Below are 13,456 nucleotides of genomic sequence, written 5' to 3' on the forward strand. Positions count from 1 at the left end.
AGAAAGTTGGAATTTAAGAAGAGTTTTAATTTTAAAAGAATTTAAGTATTATTCTTTAACCGACTTCAAAAAGGAGGAGGTTGTCAATTTGACCCCTCCCTAATTTTATATATGTTCATGCATTAAGTTTTATCAGGATGAAAACCTTAATGATTTTTGTATCATTTGGTAGAGGATGATCCCAAATTTGTTTGGGATTGGATTAGTGCTCCACAAATAACGAAAAAATTCTTTCTTGTTTCCTTATTTCCATCTAAGTATGGCAGTTTCTCAGAAATGACTTGAAGTATTTTCATGATTCTTTTTTAATTTGTTATTGGGTCGTTCAATAGTATTTTCATTTGGCACTGGTCTGCTACTGGCCAGTTATCATACTTGTCATAACCTTCTATGTATATGCACATTTATTTAGGACTGGATGCACTGATTTCAATGATCCTTTTTTACCTAGAATGATCTTGTGGTGGGCTAAGATTTTTGGATAGATACCTCTAGTATTCAGCCAGTTCTGGCTTAGCCTTTAAAAGTTTTTGCATTTCCTGTATTAAATTTTTTTAATAGGCTACAAAAAGGTATTCCCAATATAATTTGGCAAGTTGTTAATGTAATGAACTCATAAGAATACTGCAGTAACTTAATTATGGTCTGTTCCTTGAGACAGCTACTCAATTTCTGCTGGAGTTCTTTCAGTTTGAGGCATACTGAATAATTTACTGGTTTTAAGCTGGACAAGACTGTACATTAAATATTCTTGACCAGACTGAGAGTCACCCCTTTGCAAAAATGTTTTTGCCCAGATCCTATACGGCTAGTGCTGTGAACTGGAGCTTGCGAACTCTACAACTCAGCTTAAAATTAGTGGCAACATCCTGTGTTGATTCAAGCTACCCTCGTAGCTTGAAATGTTGCATTTACAAGCGTGGCAATACAATCATTGAGATTTTTTATTATATCTTATTTCTAAATATAGCAGGGTTTGACTCCCCTTGAACCCCCCAAAGAATTTTTATTATTATTTTTATTAATTCCTTCTCTTGTTTTAATTGTAACATTTTGTCTTTCATAGGTTGTTAATTAATCTTATTTTTCTATTTAGTAATACTAGCATAAATGAAACTTGGTACAATAATTCTGTTATTTAATTTGATAGATAAATGAATAAGCATCTTATCTTATTAAGTAATTTTCTACTTTTCTATACAATCTCCATACAATTTTATATTAAAAATTTTGAAATAAAATTCTTTATTATTATTTTATATTTATAAAAATATGAAATAATTATATCCTCCCTCTATGAATCATGAGACCTTGCCATTGGTGAGGGAGCTTGAGTGTTCAGTGATACAAAGTAGCTGGACTGAAGGTGCAACCATATCGGAGAGGTATCTGTTGAGAGCCAGTCTAAGAATGATTCCTGAAGGAGAGCAGCAGCTCTTTCAGTAGTTGTTAAGGGCGTAGGTCAGGACGACTTAAAACGTAAACGTAAACGTTAAGATGTAAACGGTCATATCAACATCACTCAGTCCTCTGAGTACTGTGCAGCTGAAAGCAATGGAAAACTACAGATGCTTTTTTTTTACAAGAAAATGTAGCTCTTTGCATTTTCATATAGCAATATGAAAATTGCGCCTTCCTTGGTAAAATATTCCGGAGGTAAGCTAGTTCCCTGTTCGGATCTCTGGGTTGGGACTACTAAGGAAGGGGTCACCAGAAAATTAAAAAATAACATTCTACGAGTTGGAGCGTGGAATGTTAGAAGTTTAAAAAAAGTTGGTAGGTTTTTAAGAGGGAAATGGGTAGGATAAATGTAGATGTAGTAGGAATTATTGAGGTGTGATAGGAAGAGGAAAATGACTTTTGGTGGTCAGGTGATTTTAGAATAATTAACTCAGCTTCAAATAATGGGCAGGCAGGAGTAGGTTTCGTAATGAAAAAGAAGATAGGGAAGAAAGTAGAGTATTTCAAAATTCATAGCGATAGAAATATTGTAATAAGGATAAAATCAAAACCTAAACCGACGATTGTTACTGTCTATATGCCTACAAGTACCCTTGATGATGATGATATGATGAACAAAGAAAACTGGTAGAAAACCTTGGATTTCAGATGATATATTACAGCTGATGGATGAATGTAGAAAATATAAGAATGCTAGTGATGAAGAAAGTAAAAGGAACTATCAACAATTAAGAAATACTATAAACAGGAAGTGCAAAGTAGCGAAAGACGAGTGGATTAAAGAAAAGTATTCAGAAGTGGAAAGAGAAATGAACATTGGGAAAATAGATGGAGCATACAGAAACGTTAAGGACAGTTTTGGAGTACATAAATTAAAATCTAATAATGTGTTAAACAAAGATGGTACACTGATTTATAATATGAAAGGCAAAGTCGATAGGTGGGTGGAATGTATTGAAGAGTTATGCAGAGGAAATGAATTAGAAAATGGTGTTATAGAGAAAGAAGAGGAAGTCGAACAGGATGAAAAGGGAGAAATTTAAGAGAGCATTAAAAGATTTGAGTGGCAGAAAGGCTCCTGGAATAGACGGAATACCTGTAGAATTACTGCACAGTTCAAGTGAGGAAGCAATTGATAGATTATACAAACTGGTGTGTAATATTTATGAAAAAGGGGAATATAGGCAATTATAGTGTTACTCTGACAAATTCTAGCTTAAGAAAAGTTTTCAAAATCTGGTTCCAAGGAAGATGAATGGCATAGTTTATAAGCCTGCAAATTTAATACCCTTTTCCTTATAAATCCGCTGACAGTAAAAATAATAGGCTATAATATTTTTTTTTAAAAAAGGGACCATAATACTCGGAAATATTTATCGTAAGAAATAGCATGTACTCCTAAGTTTGTAATCTTGTAAATTGCTATCTAGTTATAAAGTTTGTACTTTGACTTCAATATATATATTTATGTAGACCAAACAAACTACGAACAAACTCTGCAATGGAAAAATCTAGATGATCGGCACAAATTTAAATGAATGTATTAATTTGAAAATATTGATGAAAATTTCTATTAATATGAGATGGTTAATATCAGTCTGATAAATAGATTGGTAAAAATAGATTTTTTTTAATAAAGCATAACTTTCACCCCTTTTGAAAAAGCCAACAGTGTGCAGTAATCGCAGTTATCCCAGTTGAACAAAAAACAGTCACACAGAACAATGCTATTTTTAAAGCTAAAAGTGCAATTATTTTTTTAATTTGAAACTTATAAATAAATTATACTGTACATTACCAAAGTTAGGATCATCAATTTATGGAAAACATGCACACTGTTTAAGAATTGGTATTGCTAGGTTTTAATATGCTAGACTTTTAAAATATTTTTTAAAAAGTAACCAATCAAGAAAATGAACTGAAGTTTTTTTCTAGGTTTCTACATTTCTGTTATGTGGCATACTCATAATGATCAAACATTTTTTTTTAACCTCTACAAAAGTTAATTTTTCAAAAAAAGTCCTTTTTTGTTAAATTTGTTATTAATTAGTTTATGCTTAAAAATATTGAAAAATCTATATTTGTAATTTAAACATAAATATACTCAATGCTTTCAAACCCTACATTTTGCGTTCATTTATTCACTTATACCAGTTAGTTCTTACACAACTACCGGTCATATAATATGTTACCCAAATTGATACAGTAATTTCACATGGTTGGAATAGTTTACCATCTTATCCAAGACCAAGTGGATCCTGAGAATTTGTTATTAGATCATTCAAGATGCATTTAAACTTAAAAAAATTGATTAAATTAGTTTAAAGTTCACTTAAATTGACAAATAATTGGTTAATACTTAAATTTCTACTTTTTCTGAAGTTGACATCTAATGGGGATTAATAATTCTTACTGGTGCAACTGACTAGTTGATTTTAATTTTTCACTTACTAGTAAATATATTAGTTCAATGACATAATATACTTCAAAAATAAGTAAAACATTTATTCTGAGAATAGATATTCATTTCTGAATATCTGTTATCAGAATATTATTATAGTGGGAGAACAAAGAAGAAATTGTCACTTTTCCTAAGGATATCTTTTGTTTAGTTTTATAAGTAGAATCTGAAAAAGTATAGCCAGCTGAACATTTTAGAAACTTTCTGTATATCATAGCGTATGCAATTGAAGACATAAAATTAATTTCAGAATATCTTAATAAAATGAAAGCATCCTATCTGACATAAAAAAAAGGTGTTGAAAAGTAAAGAAGCAGATGAATAGATGAGCAACTGGTTAATAACCAGTTATAAAAAACGAATACTTGAAGAGTCATGAGCCCTAAACAAACTGCCTACCAAATATGGAATAAATTTTAGAGCATTGTGGAAATGTAAGTACAAGGAATAAGGTGAAGACAAAATAACATATAATGTTTTTTATAAAATAAAAATTCCTAACAATAATGTAAAAAAACCTACTTATTACATACAATAGCAGTAAATTTAATTGCTTCCCATTATTTGAAATTATTTATTTGTTTTGCTTCCTTTTCACTTAAAAATGTTATTTTTCTTTATAAATATATGTATGGGTATTAATGTATTTGAAAAAATTTCAGAAACCCAATTTTACAGAATAATCACTTCAGCCCCAGTTTGGACTTAAGTGCACCAAAAAGAAACTTCAAGAATGTATTTTTCCATGGGTTAAGTTTTTCCCACTAAACCGTTCAAATTGCTAGGACACTAACTTAAATTAATACAGATAGATCCTCATAACTGTGCATGTATTCTATGGGTAAATAACCAAAGCTCATTGAACATCATCAGGGAAGAAAAGATAAACAATGATGAAAAGTAGTAGCTAATGAGAAAGGAAAGATCTTCCTTACTGGAAATCATGAAGTATGAAACACAAATCCATGTAAAGGAGTAGTTCAAGACCTCCTCCATAGGAGACCTTGAACCTGTCTACAATTCTTTACAAGATCAGGATACAAGTGTACTTTTGCAGAATGGGAACAATACACATAATAGATCAATAATGTTTTGTCAGACATCTCAAATACACGCTGAGACAAAATGCTTTTCTCAAGATATTGTAGACCATCATCTCAGATATTGTATGCTCACACTTCTGTAAGAATCCCCCTTGAGAATTGACACATAATTGTTAATTGTTATGTGTTGAACCTAGCCATTTTTTTTTACATAAATTTTTAACACAATCAGTAATTCAATAAGTAAAAATTCAGATATATTGCTCATTTCAAATAATGGAAATTTTAGATAGATTTTCATATTGTATAATATTTTATGATTGCAGAAAATGTATGAGTATGTATTTTACGACAAAAAGAAAAAGTATAGATTATTTTGAAATGAAGTATTAAAGAAAATGATAAATATTAGTTGGTGGATAAATTATTATATTAGGAGGTTTAAAGAAATAGAGTTTTAGGAAGAATTATGACAAAATTTTTTTAACAGTATAAGTGAACTTCACATTTTTTTTTTGTTTAAAGTAATGAATGAAAACAGAAAAACGGCAAAAAATGTAAATGAACAGACCAAATAATAATAGTATAAATAAGATTTTATAACAGGAAAGAGTGGAGAAGTGCACTAAGCGACTGATGACCTTCTCCCCGGAGTGCAAAAAGTATAATGAATAAAAATATTAAAATGTATTTATTTAAACTATAATTAATTACAAACAAAAGAAAAAAACAGAAGCATATTTATTTTAAAAAACTAATTTTTTATTACAATAGATTGTTTAATAAAGATACAAACTAATAATATACATTTATAACCAAACAAAAGTCCAATAAAATAAATTAAAAATAAGAAAACTTAAAGGAAAAGCTACTCTGCTTCGTCGGTCGATCCATTGTGCAATTTCTTGTGGTGTCATTGTAAAAAATCCTTTAGACTGCTGAGAATTGACATTACTATTATTATTTGCATTATTATTCTGTGGAACAGGTAGTACAACAGTTTGCAGATCACTTTTATAACTCTCAAATGGAAATGGATTTTTACTAATCGAATCTGTAGATGTTACAGTCAACTCGCTATTCTAAATGAACAAAAAAGAGAGAAGAATTTATATATATATTATGATATATATTTTTTTTATATATATATATCATACAATAGAATATATTACAATTTAAATTATAATATTAAACATCTATATATTTATATAACTTTCAGTTTAACCTAAATTATAAATGAGTTTCAATTTTTTTTTATTGAGTGAATATAACAAGAACATCTTTAAATAAAAAAAAATTATCTTTAATTTCTGATCTACAACAGGAAATGAAAAAAAGGCAACTGAGGTCAGAGCCCTGTAGACCTATCATTGTCTAGGCCACTTGATGGGCATTATAGGTAACATCTAGAATGGAAATCTGGATGTGTGAAGCACCTGAGTGATAATTGACTGGCAAAAGGTTTTGGATTTCAACCAAAAAAAGGTAATCTTTCATAAATTTAAATTTAATAAAGAAACTCGCATTATAATTTTTTTTTAAATTCACAAAAAATGTTTCATTAAATTATGAAAGTAGTCAAATATTTGATGAATGATAAATTATTAAATCTTCTCATTTTTCCCATATTCTCACCAACATTCAATTGTAATTGTTACTATGGGTCTATTCTTATGTTCTTCAAAGAACACAACATTAAAAAATTGAAGGTTTTAAACATTTGGACATTTACTGGACATGCAATTGGCCCTCCTCCTCTTTTATTCTAAGTATTTGAAAATTAAACATCTAACACCAAAAATATTTCATTACTGTATTAAAATGAATTTATATTATTTTACTAAAAAAAAATGTAATATTTTCTTTCTTAATGTCTGCCTATCTTTGAAAGAAAAAAATTTTTAAATATAAAGACTATGAATACAGAATGCTCAGATTCTTTCTACAATATCTTTCGGTACAGTTAGCTTCTCTTATTTTCCCCACATAAAATTTTTTTAAATATTCTTAAATTCTTTTAGTCATTGTAAATAGTTTTATTGAAAGTGCTTTTTCACCATATTCATAAAGTAAAAATGCCCAGCAACAATTAAATTTTTAGTTCCAGTGTACCAAATTACGCAATGTTTAACTACATAATTGTTACTGTACTGATCATTCTATGCTCATTTCCAGCTTTTTCTTTAGGTCATGTAAAAGTACCATTTGATGACACGAATTTTAAGTTTGTATAATATGTACTTGAATTTATGAACTCACTCAAGCAAATAAGATCTTTGTACACCATCTTATTTACTGTTTTTTATATGAATTTCTAAAAACTATTGAATTTTTCAAATTTTGATTTTCATTGAAGTTTTTTTAAAGAAGAATCTACCAGTCCTCTTACCTGTAATTCTCCTAAAAATTTAGTTTCAAAAGGTACTCTCTGGAAGAAAACATTCCAATACCGTAACGTTAAAGTTTTATCATGCTATTCAGTAAATTATAAGTTCTTTTATAAACAGCATAAATACATAACATCAGCAATAAATTTTGTTATAAACACTTGTTACAGTATTGTAAAAAAAAATTAAATGGAGCACTGATATTTCTTCTATTTTCACAATAAATTTTTTTTTTTATTTGTTTATGGTTTATCTGATAATTGTGATCTTTGTACAGGTCTTTTTTTTAATAATATTTTAGAGTTTGTACTACTTCAAGATATGTATAATTGTTGTGTATTATGCTTAAAAATTATACAAATAATATTTTAAGTTATCACTGTATATAATGTATGATATTGCAAAACATTTGTAACATGCATTAATAGGAATAAATTAAAATTAAAAAAGGCAATTAATAAAATCTATTAATTCATCTAAACATATATGTAGATACATTCAGATATGGTGATTGCAGACAGCCTTAGGCAGGAAAAGGAAAAGAGATTTCCCATAGGTTATCAAATAAAATTTTAAAAAATTTAAATTTAAAAATAATTCATACTAACATTATTATTGCCACCAGTATAGTCCCTAAACAAATCTTAAATGCTATATTCTTTTCTACTGTGTTCAGTGGTTGACCAAATTTATTTTATAGTATAGTAGCTCCTTTTAATTTTAATCAGTTCTTTCCATCATTTTTCTCCCATTCTCTTTCTTTGCATTAAATTAAAAATTGTATTGGATTAAAAATTATATTTGTAATATATTTTGTCTAAATTTTTTTAAAAGAAAGGTTTTCTTAAATTTTCTTGTTTTAACTATAAGAAATTATAATTAATTCATCAAAAACTTCAATAGAAATGAAAATGAAGCTTAAGGTATATTTTTTAGTATAATTTGTCTTAAACAACTTTTTTTTTATTTTGGGCTGGGGCTCCATTTCACTTTTAATGGAAAACTATAGTTTCTTATATTTATTTTGCTTTCTATTATAATTCTTAAGGCTAGCATTAACACCGATACTATTTCTATTAATGCAAACTCTTATTAAGAAGTTATTACAACTTAGAAGAATTTAATGTTTATTCTTTAAGAATTTTTGGTAAAATACATCATTAACTGTATAAATATCTAAACATAGAAACATTACAACAAAGTAGCAGTTTAATCTGTAAAAATAATTTTTCAATATCATGTATAGTAATTTTAACAATTATTTGTAGTGAAAAAATCTATATAATTTTATGTTGATAACCAACCCAGTTGTTAATTTTATTTATCCATGTTACAATAAGCTGCTACACAAAGACTAGGGGACCTTCTTATATGAAATACACAATAGTGGCTACACCATAAAAATAAGCTATAAATGTTAAAAAATAAGCTAACTATGTTAAATATGTAAAAAGAAAAAAAAAATCAATGCATAGATTTTCATAAATAAATTGGCATTTTAATTTATTATTTAAAATGTAACTGATCACTATTCTAATATTTATTTCAAATTTTTTACAGTATTACAATAATTATATTTGTTTTAAGATATTAAAATAACTAACTGAATGAAATCAGTAGATTCAAATTCAGAAAAAAAGTATTTCAATATTTACTAATTTCTTAGCAATGAAAAAAAAGAAGAAAAATGGTAATTTTCTCTAAAAATCTTTTTTAGGGCTACTTTAAATTTGTTAGACTTTTTCATTTAACTTTTTTGTTTTATGTAACAAAGAAAATTGTCATCTACATTTACAGCTTTAGAAAAATTTAAAAGAAAGTTATGTTTTTGTCCATAACAGACAGTAATGAAAAATATTTAAAATTATATATAAACTTTCCAAAATGACAAACTGAACCATGTTTATTAAATGCAGAATTTTTAAAACTCTGCAATCCCTGAAAACTGATTGGCTAAGTTAGTAAGATGACCTCTAAAGTAAATGAAAACATTGTAAATTAATGATAATTGATAATTTAATATTGTTGTAATATTAATTTAATAACATAATTATTAAATAATTGCATTAACTTAATAATGAATATTAAAAACTATATATTTAATTAATTTGCTTTGCTGGTAATTTTAACATGTTTATAGGTGTAGAAAATTTCTTATTTATAAATAAACTGTTGAATTATATAGTATTTATTAATAGAGAATTGATTCTTCTCTATTGATAATAGGAAACCTCCAATCAAATTATAAATAACTTGAAGATTTAAAAAGCCTGTGTAACTTTTATTTAAATTTTCCCTTGAAATTTTGTTTTCAAGCATTTTCTGAGCAGGTAAATAATTGAAAATAATTATAATTTTAGTTTTTTAGCCTCTATTTGACAATATTTTATTTTCAAGTTTTTCAGAAATTTTATTCTATTAAGTCTTTCCTGAATTGTTCTGCTAAAATGCACCATCATTGATTAAATCAGAAAAAATAGCAACAACCTTTTTATAACGCTTCAAGGTTTTATCTCCCTTTCCAGCCTTTTATAAAGTATTATTTTGTGAAAACGTTGTTACAAGTTTTAATTTGCTTTATCAGATGCACTACTGATATATTCACTGATATACTATTTTATCTTTCTTCTCTTCTGCATTTTTTCAAAAAAGACAGACACATTTTGAATGCAGATTCTTGCTTATGTTTTACTATGGTTTTCTATTTATTTCTTACTTGTTTTTAAGTGAAGTTGAAAAATATTTTTTATGATTTAAATTTACTTAACTTTAAATGTATATTTTTAACATTAAACGATTGCTACATTAAACAATTTCTGGAAGATGATGATGACTCCAATTTTAAAATCAAACTCAGCATTGATTCTTTCTTTAATAAAAAAATATTTTTAAAAAACTTTCCTAGGTGTTACACATAATTATTATTTTAGCGTTATTCGTAGATTTATTTTTTTTTTTGTGCTGAATTAAGAAACAATATTAACAATGATTTGTCTATGAAATTTTCGTGTAGTTGTTAAGTAATTTTTAAAAGAAGATTTAAAGGTCTGCAAATTAAAAAAATAATAAACAATACAGTAATATAATTATCACCTTCTTCTAACTTTTTAGGTTATTTTCAGTTTATGGATTAAGTTAAGATGTCTAGATTTCAGACAAGGAAAGATTAATTTCATCCTTAAAGAAATGTCATTAGAACTGGTTCAACTATATTTTGTATGGATGATCAGACACTTGTTTCAGTTTCGTTATGATACACTAGAATATCATAAAAGAATGGTATAGACAAAACTTCACCAGTGAATCTGCATTGCAAATTGACTAAAATGGTGGTTTACCCTGTAGGTATTATGTAGTCAGATAATTTAGCTACAGACTTTGATTATTTGCAAATGATCTTGTCAGAAAGATGAAGACCATGTGAGGAATTAAACTGAAAATGCATTGAACAGCATGACAAAGTATAAGATGTTTTAAATATTCAAAGTTATTAACAACTCAATTTAGACAGAAATCATGCTTTCAGAGGATCTTGTTGGAGCTCATTATGCAGTTCCTTCAACAGTAGAGTTGCAGCACCAATAATAGTTAGAATTAATTTAACAACTCTATTGTACTGATTAAGCAGCCAAGGTGGTCAAACAGATTATTAATTTGTGCTCTCAATTCCTTAAACACGGTTTGATTGTGAATATGACTATTTTTTCATGACTTGATGACAAAAAAGAGTCACAGCTAAGAAAGACTTTTATCAGCTGGCAATTGGTTTTCCTTTTATTTTTCAAAACAATACTAGTAATGAAAAATAAACAATCACATAAATATAATTTTATTTATTTATTATTATTATAATATTTTTTAAATCTTAAAATAATAAAATATGTAATACTTACATTAATTGAAAACTCTGATGTAAAACGTGATTCATTAACGGAAGTAAATGAATTACACCTTTCTAAACTCATTTCTTTCCTTTTCAGTTGTGGAGTAAGAGTTGATTTGAGAATATACTTACTATTGACTTTTTTTAGTTCAACATTTCTTCTGTAATTAAAAATATACAATAGAGATTAGTTTAATTATTTTCTTTCTGTTACACTTTACACAGTGAAACATTTATTATTTATTTTGCGAATACTTTCCACCAACATAAATCAATATAAAAAGAAAAACACAAAAAGATTTTTTTTACTGAAAAAACCTGTCAGAACCAACAGCATTTCTTAAACCAAAAATTAAAAAATAAAACGAAGAGGTTTACAAAAGGCATAATAACATCTAGTAATTATAAAAGAATGTTGCAACAGGTTTTTAAATTTAGCTTTGATGAAAATTTTAAGGCTTTTTCTAAATACAAAAAAAATTGTATTGCAAAATTTTGTCAAAAGAAGGTATCATTAAAATTTCCAAACATAAATATGCTGCAGTTTAATCAGTAATGAATTCAAGTTTAGGTTTACTTAAACAATCTAATCATAATTTGTGAAATTCCAATACAATAGTGTTTTAACTAATGACCCATAATAATTTTCTTGTACTTTTAACGATAGTTTTCTAAAAATGTATAATTTTCATTTTAGTTACAATTTTTTTAGAAAATGCAAATTTGCATGTAAAATTGAATTTTAATCAGACAAAAAAAAAACAATTCAAATCTTTCCTACAAAAAGACATGATAAAAATTATATACTAATTCTGTTAGGTGAGAAAAAATTCTTGATAAAGTTGGCCAAGACTGTTGTTCAGGCTTTAGTAGATCCACTTTCTAATAAAACTGACCATTCATTTAAATAAAGCATTTTTCCAGCAAAATTTGTTTATATGTGCTTATAAAACTATTTTTAAAGAGATCCTAAATACATTGTAAATAATTATAGAACAATAACATTATTCTCACATCTCTAAGATATTTGAAAAAATAATTTATGCTTAAATGTATTGTTACTTTTAAGAATGTAAACAGTTCTCTGATTCCCAGTATGGATTTCTCTAAGGAAAGATCACAACTGAAAATTCCTAAAATATTAATTTAAATGTTAGGCACTTTAGATAGATCTGAAAGTGAAATATTTTTGAGAACTAAGAAATTTAATTTTTCATTTTTAGAATTCAACTGAAAAATTTTAATTTTACAGAACACCTGGGATTGAGTTGAAACTGTCTGAATCTTGTTTGATAAATAGAAAAGAAAGAACTGTTGTTTCAATGAAAAAATAACTACTTTTCTAAAAATAACTTTTTCTAAATCATATACATTTTTAAATTTCAAATAAAACTTACTTCAAAAAATGAATTAAAAATAAGACAAAGATTTTTCATTTCTTTAGTTTTTGACTAATTTAAGTTAGTGAAAATGTAAAAATATACTAATACAAGTACTTATATGTAAGTAATGGAATAACAACGGTTTTTGTACTATTCTTGTTACAATGACATAAAAATTTTCTTACTTCTGAATAAATATGTATAAGCACATATAGTAGTTCATATGTCAGTTGATCTGGTTAGTAGCAGCTACTATTAAAGACACATTTAGTAAAACATTACCAATAAAAATACCGTTGGCTACTTCTGAATAACACCCTGAAATCCTTCCATCTTCTCAGATCTTAAGTCAAACAATATTATTTTTCACTTAAGTTTATTAAAAAATTATATATAAAAAGTTAACCTATGGAATGTTTTGAGATAAAACATAGATACTAATTTTATGTTAATTAATACTTCTAGATGCTAAGCCGTGCACTAGAAGACAAATAAAAAAAATACATCATCATAGAAAGAATTTTTTATTCATTTTTATTCATTTTTACTACAATGTTTTCAGATATTTTTTTTGCTGTTTGATTTTCAATAAAAATGGAGTTTTAATTCAGTTTTTATTGATCTTAATTACATCAGTTTTTTCAGAATTAAATTCTCTAAAATTGTTATCTTGATTTTTTATTTGGTAATTGGCAATTTTACAAAGTCAATTTATACCAAACCTAAAAAACATGCTTTTCAACTCCAATTATTTGTTTTTACATAATTTTCTTTTTCATTATTTTGATGGGAGGATATGCCTATAAATTATGGCTGAAATTGCCTTAAACATTCTGTAC

General features: G+C 26.6%; 1 protein-coding gene across 1 annotated transcript in view; it reads right to left on the reverse strand.

Moving 5' to 3' along the window:
- Positions 1–5,639: 5,639 nt before the first annotated feature.
- The window catches only part of SecCl (Secretory chloride channel), an 88,414-nt gene continuing 80,597 nt past the window's right edge, over positions 5,640–13,456 (reverse strand). The window contains exons 8-9 of the mRNA XM_075366750.1: positions 11,246–11,396; positions 5,640–6,047 (exon numbers count right to left, since the gene is read on the reverse strand). Of these exons, the coding sequence (XP_075222865.1) occupies positions 5,775–6,047; positions 11,246–11,396 (424 nt within the window). The 3' untranslated portion in view covers positions 5,640–5,774. The remainder of the gene's footprint in view (positions 6,048–11,245; positions 11,397–13,456) is intronic.

This window comes from Lycorma delicatula, chromosome 5 (assembly GCF_047948215.1).
Source record: "Lycorma delicatula isolate Av1 chromosome 5, ASM4794821v1, whole genome shotgun sequence".
Lineage (NCBI taxonomy): Eukaryota > Metazoa > Arthropoda > Insecta > Hemiptera > Fulgoridae > Lycorma > Lycorma delicatula.